The sequence below is a fragment of the Pelmatolapia mariae genome, linkage group LG13 (assembly GCF_036321145.2).
Source record: "Pelmatolapia mariae isolate MD_Pm_ZW linkage group LG13, Pm_UMD_F_2, whole genome shotgun sequence".
In the NCBI taxonomy this organism is placed as follows: Eukaryota; Metazoa; Chordata; class Actinopteri; order Cichliformes; family Cichlidae; genus Pelmatolapia; species Pelmatolapia mariae.
The window spans coordinates 15081964-15100924 of NC_086238.1; the positions used below are offsets into that span (position 1 = coordinate 15081964).

General features: G+C 40.6%; 1 protein-coding gene, 1 long non-coding RNA gene and 1 pseudogene across 2 annotated transcripts; 2 read left to right on the forward strand and 1 right to left on the reverse strand.

Moving 5' to 3' along the window:
* Positions 1 to 681: 681 nt before the first annotated feature.
* Positions 682 to 4752, forward strand: LOC134640428 (spindle and centriole-associated protein 1-like; annotated as a pseudogene).
* Positions 4753 to 6121: 1369 nt separating this feature from the next.
* LOC135933749 (trichohyalin-like) lies at positions 6122 to 9283 on the reverse strand. Its single transcript, XM_065471901.1, has one exon. The coding sequence runs from the start codon at positions 9281 to 9283 to the stop codon at positions 6122 to 6124; it is 3162 nt and encodes a 1053-aa protein (XP_065327973.1).
* Positions 9284 to 16077: 6794 nt separating this feature from the next.
* Positions 16078 to 17537, forward strand: LOC134639828 (uncharacterized). The gene is made up of 4 exons (XR_010095388.2): positions 16078 to 16226; positions 16343 to 16375; positions 16680 to 16864; positions 17325 to 17537. It is a non-coding gene; the product is annotated as an uncharacterized LOC134639828 (long non-coding RNA).
* The last annotated feature ends 1424 nt before the right edge of the window (positions 17538 to 18961 follow it).

Here is an 18961-nt window from a genome sequence, read left to right on the forward strand (position 1 = left end):
TGTTTAAGAAGGCTTTTTTGTTTCCACGTTGATAAAACCATGATGGTTTTATTTCACCGTGCTTTTAATGAATCTGTTTTGTCCTTTTCCTTGTTGTTGTGGTTTGGATAGTTATCTGAAAAGAGCAGAAACTATCTAAGATCATTAAGTGGTCTAAAAGGCTGATTGGAGAACCACAGCTGAAATTTTCTGTACACCAGACAGTTACAGCGGTCAGCTGGTTTAATTTTTCTTGATGATCCTTCACACATTAAAAATCGTTTTCTTCCTCCCGGACAAAGGTTTCTGGTCCCAAACTGTAAAACGAAAAGATTTTAAAAGTCACATTTGTGAATAATATGATGGCCAAAATTAGTGTTAAGTTTTGTTGTCAGTATTTTTTGCTGTACTTTTTTGTTTTCTGTTGTTTCTTCAATTCATGAGAACAAATCTAACTACAGTTACAAATTAAATACCTGAACCTTAAAATGTTCAAATCAAGGATTCCCAGCACTTTAATTCCGAACTCAACGTCCACATAGAAGTAATTGGCAAATTGAAAAAGAAGGTTGGTTGCAAAGTGGTTTGCAGAAGAAACGGCTTAAAAAACACAGCTGATATGAACTTTGTTTGAAATCGTTTATTATATATCTGGCATTAGAGGTGAACATAAACACTTATCTAATGTCATTTCAGCTCTCAATGCCACCGTGGCTGTTCAGAGAGGAAACATCAGTCCTGGTTTCTCAGGTTCTTAATCCTGATCCGCCTCAGAGCAAGTCAGGTAATATCTGCAAGGGATGGATTTTCTCCAAAATGAAATACTCTGTTTGAAGATGAGATCATGTCAGAAAATCAGTGTTGTTCTTCTTTTATATGCTGAACAGACTGGATCGGTAATCACACCAGCAGAGCCAGGAAATGTGTTTCCCAGGGTTCAGAGCTGGACGGCTCCCCTGTTGCCTCTCTCAGCGGGGATCAGTGCAGTCTGGGCCTGCTGCAGGCCATGTTGGGTCAGGTGGAGCTGGATTTGGTTGCACTGAGCCCTGATACATCAGCAACATCTGCACAGAGTCCCAAAAAGCACAGGACACAAAGTCTCACTGGATTTTCTGTGGCCTTGGTCTCTACACTGGGGCGTTTGGTGCACATCCTTAAAAAGGTACTGCCGGATATCAAAAAAGGTTTTGTCACACAAGCTTTTGGAAATTATTATTCAAACTAAAGATAATCCATGCAGGCTTTACTTACATAAACAAAAAATAAGAGCGTGTTACCATCGTCTCTACATCTTTTAGCTTATAAGATGTAGGATACACTCATTTCCTACACAAGAGAAGAGAAAACTGGAGGAGGAGCTGAAAGAGCAGCAGAGGCTCATTGATGCTCTCACTGCTGAAACCATGACTCTGAGAGAGGAGGCTACAGCCCTGCAGGTGGGACTGGGCTTAGGTTATTGTTAGTCCAGCTATGCTGATAACTCATGAGTTGGTTACGATGTGCCTCTCAGGCAGGGTTACAGCAGCGGACGGCAGAGCTGGAGCGGAAGTTGGACACAGTGGTGTTGGCGATGGGAGGGCTCGGACTGCTGAGTGAACACAGTGGCCAAACCCCACACTGAGGTTAGAGTTGCAGGTTTGTGCAGTCTGTCTGTGTATATTCTGTCAAGAGGAATTGTGAAAATGGTTTATATTATATTATACAGGCTGTCAGTCTGCGACGGGTGCTGAGCGAGTACCTGTTTCCTCTGCTGTCCTCCTCTCACCACCTCAACAGCGGGACCACTTTCAGCATGTTCCTGGTAACTTTCTCACTTCCAAAATTATTATCTGATTTCAAATATTCACCCCAGAAATGATTCACCTTGAGGCGGCTAATTTTTGTTTCTCGTTCTTCCACAGCAACTTATCCTGCGCCACCGCACCAGCAGCTTCCTGCTGTCGATCTCCTGCGCTACTATGGGGACCTCCGCGCTCACAGCTCAGACTCTAGTCTCAGCAGTCTGCCCCTAGTTTAGCTTCCCTCTGCTTCCTCGCTATCGCTGACCTCTGACCCTCTTCGCTCACAGAGGTCTCCGGGCACAGTGCTAGCTGAGATTGCTAAGCTGAGCAGAGAGACCGACCTTATCAGGGCTCAACTCAGCCAGACAAAGGGCCTCGGGTCAGGGGTCAGAGAATCGCTCGACAGTGGCAATGAGAGAAGAGGGTCGAGCTGCAGCAGCACCGGGAGAGTAACACCTCAGAGCGCTGCAGAGAGCAGGATGTCTGGGTCCAGCTGTAAAGAGAGGCGTAGCCAGCATGTGTGGACTCCTGAAGAACAACAGCTGACTCAACAGGTGAGATTTAAGTGGTTGTTTGAAGCTCTCTGAGAGCAGCTCACCTTTTAGAAGTGGAGTAGTGGCTGCTCTTATCCTCCCTTCATAGCGTGATGCGACAGGTGTGTCAAGGAATGAACTGCGCTGAGCCTTTAGGTGGCCTTCCTCATTCAGATATAGTAATGATTCACATGCAGTGTGTGTCTTGTTTTTTGTTGGGGTTTTTTTTTTTTTTTGCTTAGGCAACATCACTCAACACTTTCAGTGCAAACAGCGTGGAGCAACGCCTACTGGAGCTGAACAGGCAGAGCGCTGCAGCCCGAGGTCGACTGCTGGAAATAATCGAGCAACAGAAGCGAAGTGTTTCGGCCAGAGTCTCTCCCTCTGTCTCCCCGATCCCAGCTTCTGCCTTCAGCCCAAATCCAGAATCCAGTGGGTAAAAGCAACATGTCGCTGTCTGTCTGGAGCACACATGACAGTTTAAAATCATTACGCCTCATCTTTTGCAGCGGAACACCTGGAGGCATCAGAGCTGCTGCCTGAGCGGGAGCTCCGGTCACACAGTGGTGGCGGTGAGGGTGAGAGGAGGCGAGTATCAGATCGACTCAGAGAGGGATGTTATGACAGAACAGCAAGGTTCTTTCTCCCATTTCTTTTCCAGCACCTTAAACAGACACAAGGTGATGATGTCAGGAAGAAGAACTGACTGAAGATCACATTATGTAGATCATTAATTATCTTTGCTGCAGGTTTGCTGGCTCTGATGCATCTTCTTACAGTTTTGGAAGATAAACTACGGATGGCAAAACACATGTACACACGTACGCACACGCACGTGCGTGCGCACGCACACACACACGCACACACACACACACACACACACACACACACACACTGTGCATTATTTACATGTCATTGCTTGGATTTGAAAAAAACTTTCTCCATTGTCAATAGATGGACAAGGAGAGAGCTCGAGAAAGCTGGTTTGCATTGTCTGCTCACGTGAGGTAGCAAGAAGGACAACCCAGCATACCTGAAGATGTTTATTACACGGAGTCTTCTTAATATTTTATTTGTTTTATTAATGATTTAATTAAAATGTTTTGACTTTTATACATTCTTTTTTTGTCTTCACTGTGACAAGTTTCTTTCTCCATTTGACGGACTTGACCCACATTTCCAATTTATTAGAATGAACTTCTGTTTGCCATTTCTTTGGGTTTTCCTCCACAGTGTTACATCTGAGTACTTAGAAAACCTTACAGCTGAGTTATGTGTGAGCAGATGCAATTAATTTTTAGTCTGTCTTCATTCAGTCTTACTGAGATTGACTATTTCTCCTTGCTGAGCAGTCTCGCTGTAATATGGAAGTTTGATTTGTGGTGGAGCTGTAATCTGCAAATACAGTCTGCATCTCCACCTGTTCATTTATTTTTGAGGCTGTTCATTGGTTTCCTTGAGTGCCTTGCAAAAGGTGCTTACACCTCTGGTGTGGTGGTTATGTTATTCATACTACACACAGGTACTCTCTAGTATAATATGTACATGCAGTGTTTCATTTTACAGTATACTGCAATGATCGTCCTTCAAGGCAATTTGAACCATCAGACACTTAATACCCTTTGAATTGTTTTTCTGCGCCAGTTTGAAGTTTGAACATTTCCAGTTTAGAAATATCTCTATTTATAGAAGGAAAACTAAACTAAAATCAGGCTTTACTTGACAAGCATATGCTGGCATCCATGAAAGAGTGAAATTTAGACGCAGACACTCTCCCATGATGCCAGTGGTTTTACTTGGAACCCCTGTTGGTAATGACACATGCGGTTTTTCAAACCTTAGCTCATGATTAATAGTAGGTAGGTCAGCTACCACCTCCATAGGGCTTAAATAGCTGGGACTCTCCACCTTTTTGTTTTTCAAGCTGAACAAACCTCTTGGATGAGAAGTGAAATGTTTTAAAGGAGTCCAGCTGCCTCTCTTGAGACAAACATGACCTGATTGACTAGGAACCTACACAGACATGGAGTCAGCATGTCTTGTAGATTTCAAACGACATGCAGATAATATAAAGACTGTATCCAGTCTTTGTTTATCTTGGGTCTGTGTTTGTGTCCTTCCTGGCAGATAGAACAGTTCATTTTATCTGAGATTTACTGCTTAAAGCACATATGATAAAACACTAAATGGATCCAGGCAATCAAGATTTGAGACTTGCAACATAAGAAAATGTAATTTTTCAGAAGCTGACCACACTGCAGCTGTCAGCCAGCGACCAGGACAGCGAGCCGGGCGAGCTCATCTACCTCGTCACCAAACAGACGAGCCTGGGACACCTCGAGCATGCTGCCAGTCCAGGTAGACCAGACCTATATGTCATTGTTTTTAGAAAGGATGCTAAAGTAAAGATGAAAGCCAAACTAAACCAAACCAAACTTTTCCCACCGCTTTGTGAGTAGTTGGCATCCAACATGCAAACTGCAGATGACTATGGCAAATGTGATTGCAACCAAAGCAATCACAATTATGTTTTTGGTGCAGCAGACCCTGATTTCACCTGGCAACCACCACAAACCAGTGGCTTTACCCCCAAAGTTGCCAGGGGTGTGCAGCGCTGTGGTCCATTGATCACCTCTCCGGTTTGAGCCTCTCCAAAGACATGCTTGTCAATTGGTGATTCTAAAGTGCCTGTTGGTGTGATGGAAGTATTTAAAAAAGTGACGACAGGGTGTGGGGACGGGAAGCATTCATGCATCAAATACCAAGAGAGTCAGGGGAACACCGGGGAGGACGACAACAAAACTAAAACAGGGAGCTAAGAACTTCACTACTGTATGTTTTCAATGTTTTTGTCTCTTTTTACGGAATCAAACTCAAAGTAAGCTTTGAACCCTGCAACGTCGTACTCTCTCCTGCACTCCATATTATCCTTTGTTGATCTACACACGTCTGTTGCTGCCACGGACGTCGCACGCTCGTACATCATTGTCATGAGACACTCTCACAAAGAAAATGATGAGGATTAGTAACGCAGTAATGTAGCCTGCTTACGGGAAAGTAACAGTAATCTAATGACGTTTTTTGCAATAGTAATCCCTTACTTTACTCGTTACTTGAAAAAAGTAATCAGACTATGCGGTGTTGCCCATCTCTGGTCCACATACAGAAAGTATCATAGAAAGATTTAAGGTACCGTGCCACATTTGACCTCTGACCTCTTGTTCATGGTTAGTAAATTAAGAGTCAAAGTGAAAGACAAATTTGAAACTTTGTTACTTACTACCGTTGTTTGGAATAGATAGGAATATAGGGATTTATATATTTTTATTTAAAGACAGGACTCACATGTTTTCATTTCTAGTCTTTAAAACCTGTCTCTACCCATCTAGTATTAATTCTTTCTGGGAAACAAGTATGTATATTATGCACACACACAAACACACATGCAGCTATTACCTATTTCTTGTTTTTATACCTAAGATGAATTATTGTTGAATGAAGACATTTTTCAAACACATGTAAAATGTGGCCAATTGTGTTTATTGGGTAAAGGAAAAGGTAGAAGGGGGGAAAAGGGGGGATAGAAAGAATGAAAGAGAGAGAGGAGAGAAAACCCCAACAATCCCCTCTGAGCAAGCACCAGGCGACAGTGGATAGGAAAAACTCCTTTTAAAGTGAAAGAAACCTAAAGGAGAAACCTATGGCAGAACCAGGCTCAGGAGGGGGCAGTCAACTGCCGGGACTGGTCGGGGGGTGAGGGTGAAAAAAGAAAAAGGAGGGAGGGGAAGGGGGGAAATGAAGAGGGAATAGAGGTGGAGGAAGACGAGGTTACATCAGGTGAGAAGCAGCAGTGTCCCTCCTCCAGAACCAGTGGAAGCGTTTTTTCTTCTTTTTCAGACACTGTTCCACGAGCACTTTTTTCTCAATGATGAGGGTTTTCAGCTCATCCATTGTTTCTGTGTTTTCTTTCTCAAGTTTGCTGCATCTTTTCACCATGTCTTCTAATTGTTCTTGTTTTTCTTTAAGCTTGTCTTTCAGTTCTTTAACTGTTGCCTCCTCTATTCGCTTTGCCTTGTGCACATCTGTGTGCATGTCTTCCAGCTGCTGGTTTCTCTTCTGGATTTCTTGAAGTCTACACTGCAGGTCTTTATGTGTTTTCTGTTGTTCTTGCTTTTGCGCCTGGATTTCAGTGCTTTTGTACGTCAAGGTCTTAGAAAGTTCCTCAAGTTCTGTATTTTTTCTCAGTATCTCATTGATGCTACTCTGCATCGCTGAGCATTGTTTTTCCAGTTTTTTCTTTTCTCCTTCCAGTACAGTTGTTTTGTACTTCGTTTCGTTATACAATTCTTGGAGTGCTTGATTTTTCCTCTGGAGATTAAGTTTTTCTTCTTCCTGTTGTATTTTCTGTTGGTCTTTTTCTTGAAGCACCTCTTTATTTCCGTGCACTTTTTTATCAAGCCTGATTTGGAGCAATCTGTGTTTTTCCTCCATCTCGTCAAGCTTGGAGTCCATTTCCTTCTGTTTCATTTCCATTTGCTTCTTGTCTTGAAGCAACTGTTGACTTTTGTGCAGAGTTTTGTCATGCTTCACCTGCAGAGCTTTGTATTTTTCCTCCATGGCTTGGAGTTTGCTCTGCAGGTCTCTCTGCTCTACGGGCTCTTGTTTCTTGTCTTGGTGGATCTCTTTATTTTTCTCCAGAGCTTCATCGAGTATTACTTGCAAGCCTTCATTTTGTTTCTCGATGTTCCTCAGCTTGCAATCCATTTCTTCCTGTTGTATTTTCTGTTGGTCTTTCTCGTGAAGCAACTCTTTATTTTTGAGCAGTGTTTCCTCAAGAGTTATTTGGAGCATTTTGCATTTTTCCTCCAAGACTTCAAACTTGTGGTCCGTTTCTTTCTCGAGCATTCCTTGTTGCTCTCTCTCTTGAATGAACTCTTTATTTCTGTGCACTTTTTTATCGAGCCTGACTTGAAGCAATCTGTGTTTTTCCTCCATCTCGTCAAGCTTGGAGTCCATTTCTTTCTGTTTCATTTCCATTTTCTTCTTGTCTTGAAGCAACTGTTGACTTTTGTGCAGAGTTTTGTCATGCTTCACCTGCAGAGCTTTGTATTTTTCCTCCATGGCTTGGAGTTTGCTCTGCAGGTCTCTCTGCTCTACGGGCTCTTGTTTCTTGTCTTGGAGGATCTCCTTATTTCTCTCCAGAGCTTCATCAAGCATTACTTGCAAGCCTTCATTTTGTTTCTCGATGTTCCTCAGCTTGCAATCCATTTCTTCCTGTTGTATTTTCTGTTGGTCTTTCTCGTGAAGCATCTCTTTATTTTTGAGCAGTGTTTCTTCAAGAGTTATTTGGAGCATTTTCAGTTTTTCCTCCAAGACTTCAAACTTGTGGTCCGTTTCTTTCTCGAGCATTCCTTGTTGCTCTCTCTCTTGAATGAACTCTTTATTTCTGTGCACTTTTTTATCCAGCTTGATTTGAAGCAATCTGTGTTTTTCCTCCATCTCGTCAAGCTTGGAGTCCATTTCCTTCTGTTTCATTTCCATTTGCTTCTTGTCTTGAAGCAACTGTTGACTTTTGTGCAGAGTTTTGTCATGCTTCACCTGCAGAGCTTTGTATTTTTCCTCCATGGCTTGGAGTTTGCTCTGCAGGTCTCTCTGCTCTACGGGCTCTTGTTTCTTGTCTTGGAGGATCTCCTTATTTCTCTCCAGAGCTTCATTAAGCATTACTTGCAAGCCTTCATTTTGTTTCTCGATGTTCCTCAGCTTGCAATCCATTTCTTCCTGTTGTATTTTCTGTTGGTCTATCTCGTGAAGAAACACTTTATTTCTCTCCAGAGCTTCATCAAGCATTACTTGCAAGCCTTCATTCTGTTTCTTGATGTGCCTCAGCTTGCAATCCATTTCTTCCTTTTGTAATTTCTGTTGGTCTTTCTTGTAAAGCAACTCTTTATTTCTCTCCAGAGCTTCATCAAGCATTACTTTCGATCCTTCATTTTGTTTCTCGATGTTCCTCAGCTTGCAATCCATTTCTTCCTGATGTATTTTCTGTTGGTCTTTCTCATTAAGCATCTCTTTATTTTTGAGCAGTGTTTCCTCAAGAGTTATTTGCAGCATTTTCAGTTTTTCCTCCAAGACTTCAAGCTTGGAGTCTGTTTCTTTCTCGAGCATTTCTTGTTGCTCTCTCTCTTGAATGAACTCTTTGTTTCTGTGCTCTGTTTTCTCAAGCTTGATTTGGAGCAACCTGTTTTTTTCCTCCATCTCGTCAAGCTTGGAGTCCATTTCTTTCTGTTTCATTTCCATTTTCTTCTTGTCTTGAAGCAACTGTTGACTTTTGTGCAGAGTTTTATCATGTTTCACCTGCAGAGCTTTGTATTTTTCCTCCATGGCTTGGAGTTTGCTCTGCAGGTCTCTCTGCTGCGTGGACTGTTGCTTCTCTTCTTGGTGGATTTCTTTCAGTTTTTCCAGAGCTTCATCAAGCTTCTCTTGGAGCTCCTGATTCTTCTTGACCATGTTTTCCTGTTTTATGGTCTCTTTTTTCTCCTTTTGGAGCAGATCTTTATTTTTTTCCAGAGCTCCATCAAGCTTTTCTTGGAGCTCCTGATTCTTCTTGAGCATTTTATCCCCTTTAATGCTCTCTTTTTCCTCCTTTTGGAGCAGATCTTTAATTTTTTCCAGAGCTCCATCAAGCTCTTCTTGGAGCTCGTGATTCTTCTTATTTTGGAGAGCCCATTGTTTCTCCTCAATAATACTTTCCCTTTCCTGAAGCTGGTAGGATAATTTTTCTAATTCAGCGCTCTTTCTCTCATTTTCTTCTGTCAGGATCTTAATCTTTTCTCTGTTCATGAGATTTTCATTCTCCATTTCTTCAAATCGCTTTTCCTCTAATTCTACCTGTTCATCCCAAGGAAGAGAGCTGACATAAGGGTCTAGGGACTCATACCATGGAATAGAGCTGGGGTCAGCTTCTTGTCTTTCTTGCTCTTTCTGAGACATGTTGGAGTCTGTATACCGTGAGTACGAAAAGGATCCAAATGTTTCGAAATGCTTTACTGGTGAACGTTTGAATGCTGCTAACATAAGTGCTGCAAATAACGGACTAAAAGTTGTACATCCTCACCCCTATTTAAGGATTCAAGGATCAAAGCTTCAAAGGATCAAAGCTTTAGAAGCCTGTGACATCAGAATTCCATAAGCCAATGAGGTTGTCACATGACATTTTTGAATGAGGTCATGTTTTTGTATGAATTTTTTAAATGACATCAACATTCCGTAAGCCAATGAGGTTCTTACATGACTTTTGAATGAGGATAATTCTTTTCTGTTAAAAAAAAGTGTAAAAAGTATTATTGCAATAACATAAAAAGTGAGTAAAGAAAGTAAATAAAAGTACAGTTTTATTTATATAGCACCTTTCAAGACAAATTCATTGTGTCTGAGTTGTATTGGTAACTCATTCAAGTGTTATTGGGTATCATAACTAGACAGTTTGCGCATACAGTGAGTAAAAGCATTGGGTGGACTGAATCAGGTTAAATTAAATCGATAGAACTGAGTGGAGTTCTATCGATTGTATTGATCAGAGAGTTAGAACAACAACTAAAGGAAACTTTCATTAATCTGAAAGGAACTAATATAGGTTAACAGGTAGCTGATACAAATCAGGATTTAAAACCATTTTTGGTTTGTTTGTTTTTCCGTTTGACTCCTTGTTTTATTCAATATTGCAGTTTATATGATAGTATTATGGGTTTGTTAAACTGTTTCATGTGAAAATGTTGGGAAATGAAATATCACAGGTGGAAATCAATGAAAGTGGAAATTCAGAAGAAATTCTGTCCTTTTCCTCATTACTGCACATCATAGATAACTATGTAATGTGTCTGTTGCACACTTTGTATGTCAGGAATAACCATAAATGTGTTGTCTTACAAACGGCTGTATCAGGTCTTTGCATCCACAATAAGCGAGGATAACAGAACTCCTGGAAAGCAAAAAAAAAAATCTGGTTCTTGTTTTTAAGACAGTCACCTTTAGTTTCACGCTGGGTGATGCTGGATTGTTGCAGACAAACCTGATTATGTTTCCCACTGGGTTTTATACTTCAGAGGCAACAGAGAGTAAAGAGAAGCATTGTTATTTCAGTGTAACTTTAGTCTCAGTTTAGTTTTATCCCCTTGTAAATTTGATAAGAGCCAAATTGAGGAAACAAACTCAGTGTGTGGCCAGAAAATCCCATGGTGGCTTACAAACACATGTCAGAACAAAATATGAAGGATAAGACATCACACGTATAACGGAAAGAGACGCAGAAGAATTCGTCTCTGAAATTTCTCACTTTATTGAACTGGCATTTGCCCGAGACCACCGGAATTGGTGGGATGGACACAAAGAAAAGAAAAGAGGTAGACAAAAATCAGTCAGGAGGAATCAGGAGAGAACAACGGTCTGCCAAGCCATTCCCTGCTTCAGAGTTTTATAATTTTGCACCTGCTGTCGCTTTAATATTAAACTAACGAGGTTGAAATAGACTCACAGTGGTTTCTGCTTCTTAATTAGACAGATATATATCCCTTCATGTGCTTCTGTCTTCTGTGCTTCACTGTCTGTGATCATGCTCGAGCTCATCTTCAGTCAGTTATCTTCTGTTTGTTTCCTGTTTAAAGGTCAAGGATCCCACCTTGACCTTGCCACCTGCCTGCGTGCCATGGATGCCCAGGTTTGCAAATACAATAACTTGAAAACGAAGCAATGTTGTATTTTCAAATTGATACCATAGATACATCTAGTACAAGTCTCGAAAAAGTTTGCATCTTCATGACCTTGACCTCAAGGTCTGATGCCAAGTCTTGTCACTTGAGACTGAGGTGATGCAGGATTTTGAAATTTATTCTATATGTGCAGCTACTAAGAGGCTGAAGGATAACACTGATATTTTTATATTTTCATGGAGCTGCTCTCAAAGCTTTGTCATCTCACCTCAGTTCCTATAATTCAGTCCTGGTCCTGCATCACAGTGTGTGGTGTGGAATAAAATTGTGACAGTGTCAGAAATTTAGCTTGATCATCTGAGCGTAGCTGCTGCTGCTACTAGCCAGCAAACCGAAATGCAGCATGTATGATGCACTGACGCTGGCCCCTCTGTGAAAAACCGGCACACAACCAAACAAATTTGGACAGCAGAAGCCGGTGATGTGTGCTCTAACTTCTGACTGAAGCAAGGAGAACACTGGATGGACAGACACAGCCAAAGATTTAGATTTCAGGTAGTAGGCATTTGGTACACTACATGCATAAAACCTGGTGTCCTTCCCATATTTATTAAATCCAGGTCTCACAGTGTGGTGATAATAAATTCTGTAGAAAGTGAGTAGGCATTTAGGAAAAAATTTAAATAATTAAACTATTTGTGATGTTTAATAGCCATAAAGTGAGAACAGCGGACACTGAAGAGAAAGTTTTCTAATTTATTACCTTTAATTGGACCCCAGCAGAGGGCTGAAACATCAGGATAATTCAGGTGTGTTTAAATGAGCTGCGTGTTTGCTCAGCAGAACTCTCGTCGAGCAAATTATGTTTTAAAAAGTGGCAGCACATCCTGCTCTGCCTGAATATTCTCCAGCAGAGTAAATGTGTCTGTGTGAAGTGCGAAGGAGAAGCTCCATCACTGTTTGGTCTGAAATTAGCCACTCCACCTGCACCTGCTGGCTTGCACACCTCATCGCAATGCATCGCTCAGGTTTGTTTGGTAGGCACTGAAAATATGTCACATCGTTCATTTATTCTCAACCTGTGCTGTGTTTGCGCTGCAGGTAATTAAGTCCTGGGTGTTTTATCACTGAGCCAAATTATCATACTGTTACACTCCTGTATCTTCTCCTGAGTGCTGGAGGGGAAAGCAAAACCTGACCATTACCATCTTTTGGGGAAACCTGCAGTCAGCTGAGACTTAAGAAGTCACTTGGATGAGTGACGAAACGTTTCTCCCACTGAAAACGCTAGGTCCAGATCAGGGGCGATTTTAGCCCATTTTTGGGGGTGCTGAAGCACCCCCAAAACGAATCAAAGCATCCTCAAAGATTTCTTACATTTTTGGCAATATTTGCTGTTTGTGTGACACACTACTAAAAATATAAAAAGCATACAGTACGTAATTGAGATGGAACATTTTAACAACAAAAGTATAGATAACCCCCCCTCCCAAAATGGTTTGTTCCAGCTCGGCTCTTCCCTGCTCTGGCTCTAGGTCCGTTGCTGCCAGAGAGTAGTGATGGGATTTCCGGATCTTTTTTTGGGGGGAACCGGCTCTTTCGGCTCGACTCACTAAAAAGAGCCGGCTGTTTCGGCTCCCAACCGGCTCTTCAGGTTGTTTTGTTGCTTTAATTAATTAATTATCAACAACAATATAAAATTATACACAAAAGGAATTAGTAATGTAAAAAAAAACGTGGTTTTCTTTATGTATGTTTATATATAAATATTTATGGGGGCCCCTAGAGACGAAACACGTACAAACTCCAAAGCACTTAGAAATTCCAAAGCACGTACAAACTCCAAAACACATTTCTAGCGTTACAGCTGTACAGTTAGACCTTTCACAGCTACAGCTGCTTTTAGTGTCTTAAGTCAGCTCCATACCTGGCTGAGAAGGACCATGGGTCAAAGCAGACTCCAGCACCTGGCTGTGATGTCAGTTGAGAAAGAGATGCTTGAGAGTGTTGACCACCAAAATGTGATAGATAGATTTGCCAACCTCAAGGTGAGGCGACATAGGTTAAAAGAAAAGAAAAAATCTGCAGAGCCATAGTAGTATCTGCAGTAAAGATCTTTTCATACATTGTATACATTGTACCATAGGCCAAGGTGTCTCAATTTTTAATTTTTTTTAATAATATTTGTAAATTCAAGGACTCTTCTATTTTTGGAGTGTATTTTTTTTATGTGTCTGTATTATATTATACATACACTTGAATCTCTGTCCAAAAAATGCACTCAGTTTACTTTTTACTCACTGTGAGCATCATTCATTATTCTCCCGCAGTAATTAAGGTTAGGATATGTATTTTTTTTTTAATTCAATCCATTCTTCTTTGGCAGTAGTAGTCTTTTGCAGCATTTAAATAACCTTTATCAGATTTGATGGTTTTGTTACAGACTTTTCAAAAAAGTGTTTTGCTTTTCTTTCACAAATGTGGGATTAAATTGTGTTAAAATGTACAAAACATTGACCCAGGCACAGAGAGACTTGATGAATTTAAGAATCTTATGATTTAATAAAGAAATTTGCAGACTTGCACAGAGATGGTAAAATTATGATGACTGATAATGGAGATGAAGACAACAGACGATGAGGACAGGGAGGAACAGGGGTTTAAATGCACCAAGGAGACAGTCAGAGGGAACTCGGGACAACTGGAGACATTTAAGGATGCAGGGACTGACAGAGACGGGGAAGAAGTCTCATCGTGACGAGTAAAGTTTACCTTGCCTGGATGGACAGCTCTCTGGGTGCTCAGCACCCCCAAAGCTCTGATCCTAGAATCGCCCCTGCTTTACTGTATTTTCTCGTGGACGTTAATGCTGAGATTCAAAATGTATTCTTGAGAGAAGTCGACAAAGCAACACTTCAACATTCATCGAGCTTTTTTCTGTACTGTAGATTCTTGTTTTAGTATTATTGATTAATGTTCGCTCTAAGCTGCACGCGTGCGCAATTGCGCACTGCTGGCACGGTCTCTGCGCACAGGAAATCTGCGTTGCGCACAAAAGAAATCTAACCTGAATTGAAATTAAAATTAATACTTTAACAATTTTGTTTTGCAGTGTTAGTCAGTAAGTGACTGGCTGCTCCTTTATGGGATTAGAACGATGCCACCTTATCCCATAGTCCAGCCAATAATGCCCCAGATAGCAAGACGACATTGAATCTATGTTGATTTTTCATCGAACCGTCGTATATGGTCGGGGTTGAAATGCCAATGTTGTAACAACATTGAAATACTGTGGTAAACCGACGGTCTTACTATAGAGACGTTGTAACGATGTTGATTCACCGTTGTTTTTTTGTCATTGATATTTGATCTATTTATAGTCGACCAGGTGACAACAACAACGTCGAGAAAACGTCTATTTATAGTTGACGATCATTCGGCTCCGGTCACCATCAAAAACCATCGATTTGTAGTTGAGCATTAAATTGCATTGCAACTGATCGGGTATAAAGTACCAGAGAAAGTAGATTTATTGTTCATTTGTTATCAATGCCTTGGTGTGGTTCACCAGCTTTAAAAAATCGTGTCTACGTGCAATTTATGTATAGTTGACCGGGAAATTAAAGCAGCGATCACTTGGACTATTCCACAGCACCCCTCTCACATTGGTACACCCCCCCCCCCCCCCTCCCCCGGTATTCATTGTCTTCTACAGTAGAGCGGGACATTTGATTTACTCTCAGCGGAATTGACCGGAGAAGGCATCAGTTCATGCACTGCACTGGCCTGCACCACGATTAGTATAAGGTAAGAATGAATGATTTTTTTTCCTACTCGTTATTTCCATGTTTGCATTTGAATAACAGTAAAAAAAAAACTTGTTAATGTTGTACATTAACGAGTTTTTTAAATTGTGTCTACTTCTTACAATCTGGCAACAAATAAATTGCACTGCGGACAAAGTATATCAACAAAGAAAACATTTTCGTTTCATAATTTCTTCGTTATATTCCCTTACAAAGCTAGCTTTAACGCTTCGAGGTTTCCTTTGTTCTTGCCGTCGCCTCGGCGCTTGACCCAGACTTTCGTAGTTGCTTAGTACTACAAAAAATTCTAAATCTGTGATATATGATTGATAAACGTAAAGTTAACTGTATAAACGTGTTCAATGACTTTGTTACTTTTGATGATTGGAGAGCACTCGCTTCAATTCGCACACGAAAACTTTAGACTCAGTTTGAAAGCTCACGCAGCATGCGTGACTGTACGTTGCACGCTCACCTAACTTTACGTTGCACGCGTACATGACTTTCCGTTTGTGCCTTGAATAATGAATAAGGCTACGTCCACACGTACCAGCGTATTTTTGAAACCGCTGATTTTTCTATGCGTTTGCACCTTTTGTCCACACGTAATGTATGTCTGGCCATACATTGTGTTTGTATTTCCAGGCACATTTCACGAAGCAGAACGCAGTCTTCAGAGATATCCACGTGAACGCTGTGATACGTCTGACCTTCAGTCCGAAGAAGAAACTCAGACCAGTCTTAAAAGAAAGCACAAGTAAAACCTTTTTATTCACAATAATATCTTTGATTGTTAAGAATTTATGATCTTGTCTTTTATACATATCTGTGGTGCTTGCATACTGCAATATTGCCACATAATATAGTCCAAAAAGTGGAAGTTTGTAAACTTTTTAAAAATGCAAAGCCGTGTACACTTGTGCACTTCAAAAATTCATTGTATACTGTACCTTCTTGCACGTCTCTGTTTCCTGTGTGTGTTGTTAGAAATCAAACTAACTTTAGGAAACAATATGCCAAAAGCATATTTACAATTACTTAAGACCGTTTTTAATTTCTTTTCTTTAGACCAAATCCCCTGTACACATATACGGACTCAGAGGATGAGCAGCCTACAAAAAAACGGTTTCCCCAGGCCCCTCGAGTGAAAATACCAGGTAATAAAATACTGTCTAGTGTCTGTGTACATATCTGTGTCTGACACAAGGAAACTTTTTTGACAAGTTGTCTGTATTCTTAAATACTTAAAAAATTATCTTTTTCTAAACAGCCCTCATCACTCCGCAGTCTGCCCCCCAGCCCACTGATAGCAACCATCATAATGCCCCACCCAGCTTCCGGCACCTTTCGCCACTCCGGCACAAACCGACACAGCTTTGCGATCTCCCCAGCATGCAGAGTCTGATGTCTTCCCTATAGATGGTATGCTTTTAAAAAAGCTTTAAAGCTGCATCACAATGTCATTGTACTCTTATCTAAAAAGAAAACCCAATTTATACTCCTGAATGTCATCTTGTTGTGATTTTTTTTTTCTGTAGATTCCAGAGACTCTGTGAGGCCACTATTACAAGGCAAGTTTGAAAATCTTGGAATTTCACAGTTTACATGGTATAACAAATATATGTGACAGGCAAAAACTAGTAAACACTTTTAGCAGTTACAAGAACTAACAAATGAATATCCAACAAAAGTGAATAGAAATACATTGCACTGCCAATACTTTGGTTTATTCTTTGTATGACTTGAAAATCAGGCTTTAGGGAAAACCAAATGACATGTTTCTATCATCAATTACATGAAGTAAACACACAAGCACTTGCATACACATTTAAGACATGAGACACGCTAATTCCATCTCATAAAATATGTCTATAGGTGAGACGCTTTGCGTTGATTGGTGCTGCTGGACCACACTGGAGGTGCGAGTCCGCTGTGTAATGGTTTATGCCATTACAAAGGAGCTGGCCTCTGTACTCAACTGGGCAGGGGAAAAAATACCAAGGACCAGACAAAGCAAAAAAGGGCATTTAAAGAGACAGCGCTGTGTAGATGCATATTTGGTAAGTTTTAACATTTATTGTAGTTTTATGAGCCTAAAGTGAACAATAAAGGGATCAATTGATGTGCTGGGTGCATTTCACATTTCCTATGTCTGTTTTTTGCTATATTACTTTGTCTTTCTTAATAACAAGACTTTCATGTCCGGTTAATCTGGAGATGGAGTCTTTGGTCTTCGGCTTGTTTTGTCCTCGGGTTGTACACTTTGTACAGCCCGACGACCCCATGTTTTCTTTTTTTTTTTTTAAAGGATACACGGCACACCATGCTAAGACATATCACATTTTCAGCTTATAGCTCTTTGGGAATCATATGCGGCAGTTTGCTGATTTCTGCCTGGTGACTTTCATGTTTATCAGCCTAGGAGTTTACATACTTTCTCCCTGCTGAAGACAATTAACAAGAGCTTATTCATGTGCTCTAATTCCCTTTTTTTGTGTGTGTGTCTATTTTTTGTCCTAGATGGCCTGGCGCAGCAGGTAGGGGCGAACTCTATGTCTGAGTTGGTCTTTGCTCAAGCAGTCCAGAAATGGCTCAGATATGCTCCAGATCGTACGGGTGGCGCGCAGGACACACATCATCCATCCCCATCCCGGAGTAAATAATAAAAAGTGACGTGAAACATAGAAATGTAAATAGGAAACTTTGTCTTTTAATAAAGTATTTTGCAAATGATACATGTCTATTGACCTTTTTTGGTTTTTTTCAATAAAAAGCAACTGTGCGAAAGAGGTGGAAAATCAATACCATATCTCAACAGTGTTTCAATGTCAACAGTGTTAGAAAATATAACGTCGAATCAATGTCAGGTTTCAACATTGATTCAACATCAAAACCTGACGTTGTTTCAACGTTAAAAATGGGTGCAAGAGTGATGTTGGGTCAACGTCACACTTCAACGTTGCTTCAGTGACGTCGCCTGATATTGACTCAACATTGTTTCAATGTTTCCTTGCTATCTGGGGCGATTCACATTCGTATATACGCAGCTAATCAACGTCGTTGACAGGCTATGACAGCGTCCTTATGTGCCGACACCGGTGTTTTAGCTAGCAAAGTGGCGTGGCTGATGTGGAGTGAAGCCACGTTAATGACATTGGAGATGTTGTACACGCTGTCATTAGTATTTATTTTTAAACTATTGTCACACCTTATTAACTGCATCCAGAGGGAGATGGTGGTTTATAAAAGATTAGATTATAGCCAGTCTTCAACAAATGCATTATTTCACTCTGAAATAATGCATTTCAGAGTGACATTATTGATTAATGGCCACCAATTAGACGGAACAATTGACGGAAAAAGTGGGGACTTTATACCAGTTTTTTAAATTGTGTTGATAGGCCACGTAAAACCAGAGTTATGTTAAAAAAAATATATGCAATGTTTGGTTTTCTTCCTGAATACTATCGTTGTTTATATTTACTGCGGGAAGAAACGATAAAAATGGCGTTTTATAAGGAAAATGTTCAAAAGCACTCTGAGCCTGTGAGCAAAAACAAAACCAAAAAAACCCCACCCTTTCCTATTGGTCGAAAAATTTACCATGTCGACCATTCAAAAATGATATGGCAACATGGCATTTAGATGTTTAGGAAGTGGGGAAGTTTTAGGAGTGATGTGAGAGATTTTCCACGTTTAGCGCAAATCCTGTGTAGTTAGTGTGTAGTGTAGTCAATAGTTTTGTTGTGTGTGTCAGAACAATGAGGCGACTACTGAGTGCTACAGGTGTTACAGGAGTGCTACATCTCCTGTTGTCAGGCCTGCAGGTATCAGGCTGTTGTTCTCCTTTATCCAATAGTGGCACAAATAATTTGTGTGGCATCAAATTTGATGCAGAACAGCTGATTGTTCTGGAAATATTTTGAAATGTTTATTTAAAAAAAACGCCTTGGCTGCATTTTTAGTTAAATAGCTGCAAAAACTTTGTTTGCATAGCTCAGTTACTTTTTTGAAGAAGTAACTATATAATTAATTGCCCAACATTGGTCATTATATACTGTATTTTGCAGACAGAGAGTTACAGGACTCTCTCCCAGACCACAGACTCATAATACAAGTCAGAGCTTTATAAAAAAAAAAGAAGAAAAAAAAAGAAA

What these genes read in the sequence shown, in the direction of transcription:
- LOC135933749 (XM_065471901.1), bottom strand. Translation starts at nt 9,283, where the DNA reads ATGTCTCAGAAAGAGCAAGAAAGACAAGAAGCTGACCCCAGCTCTATT.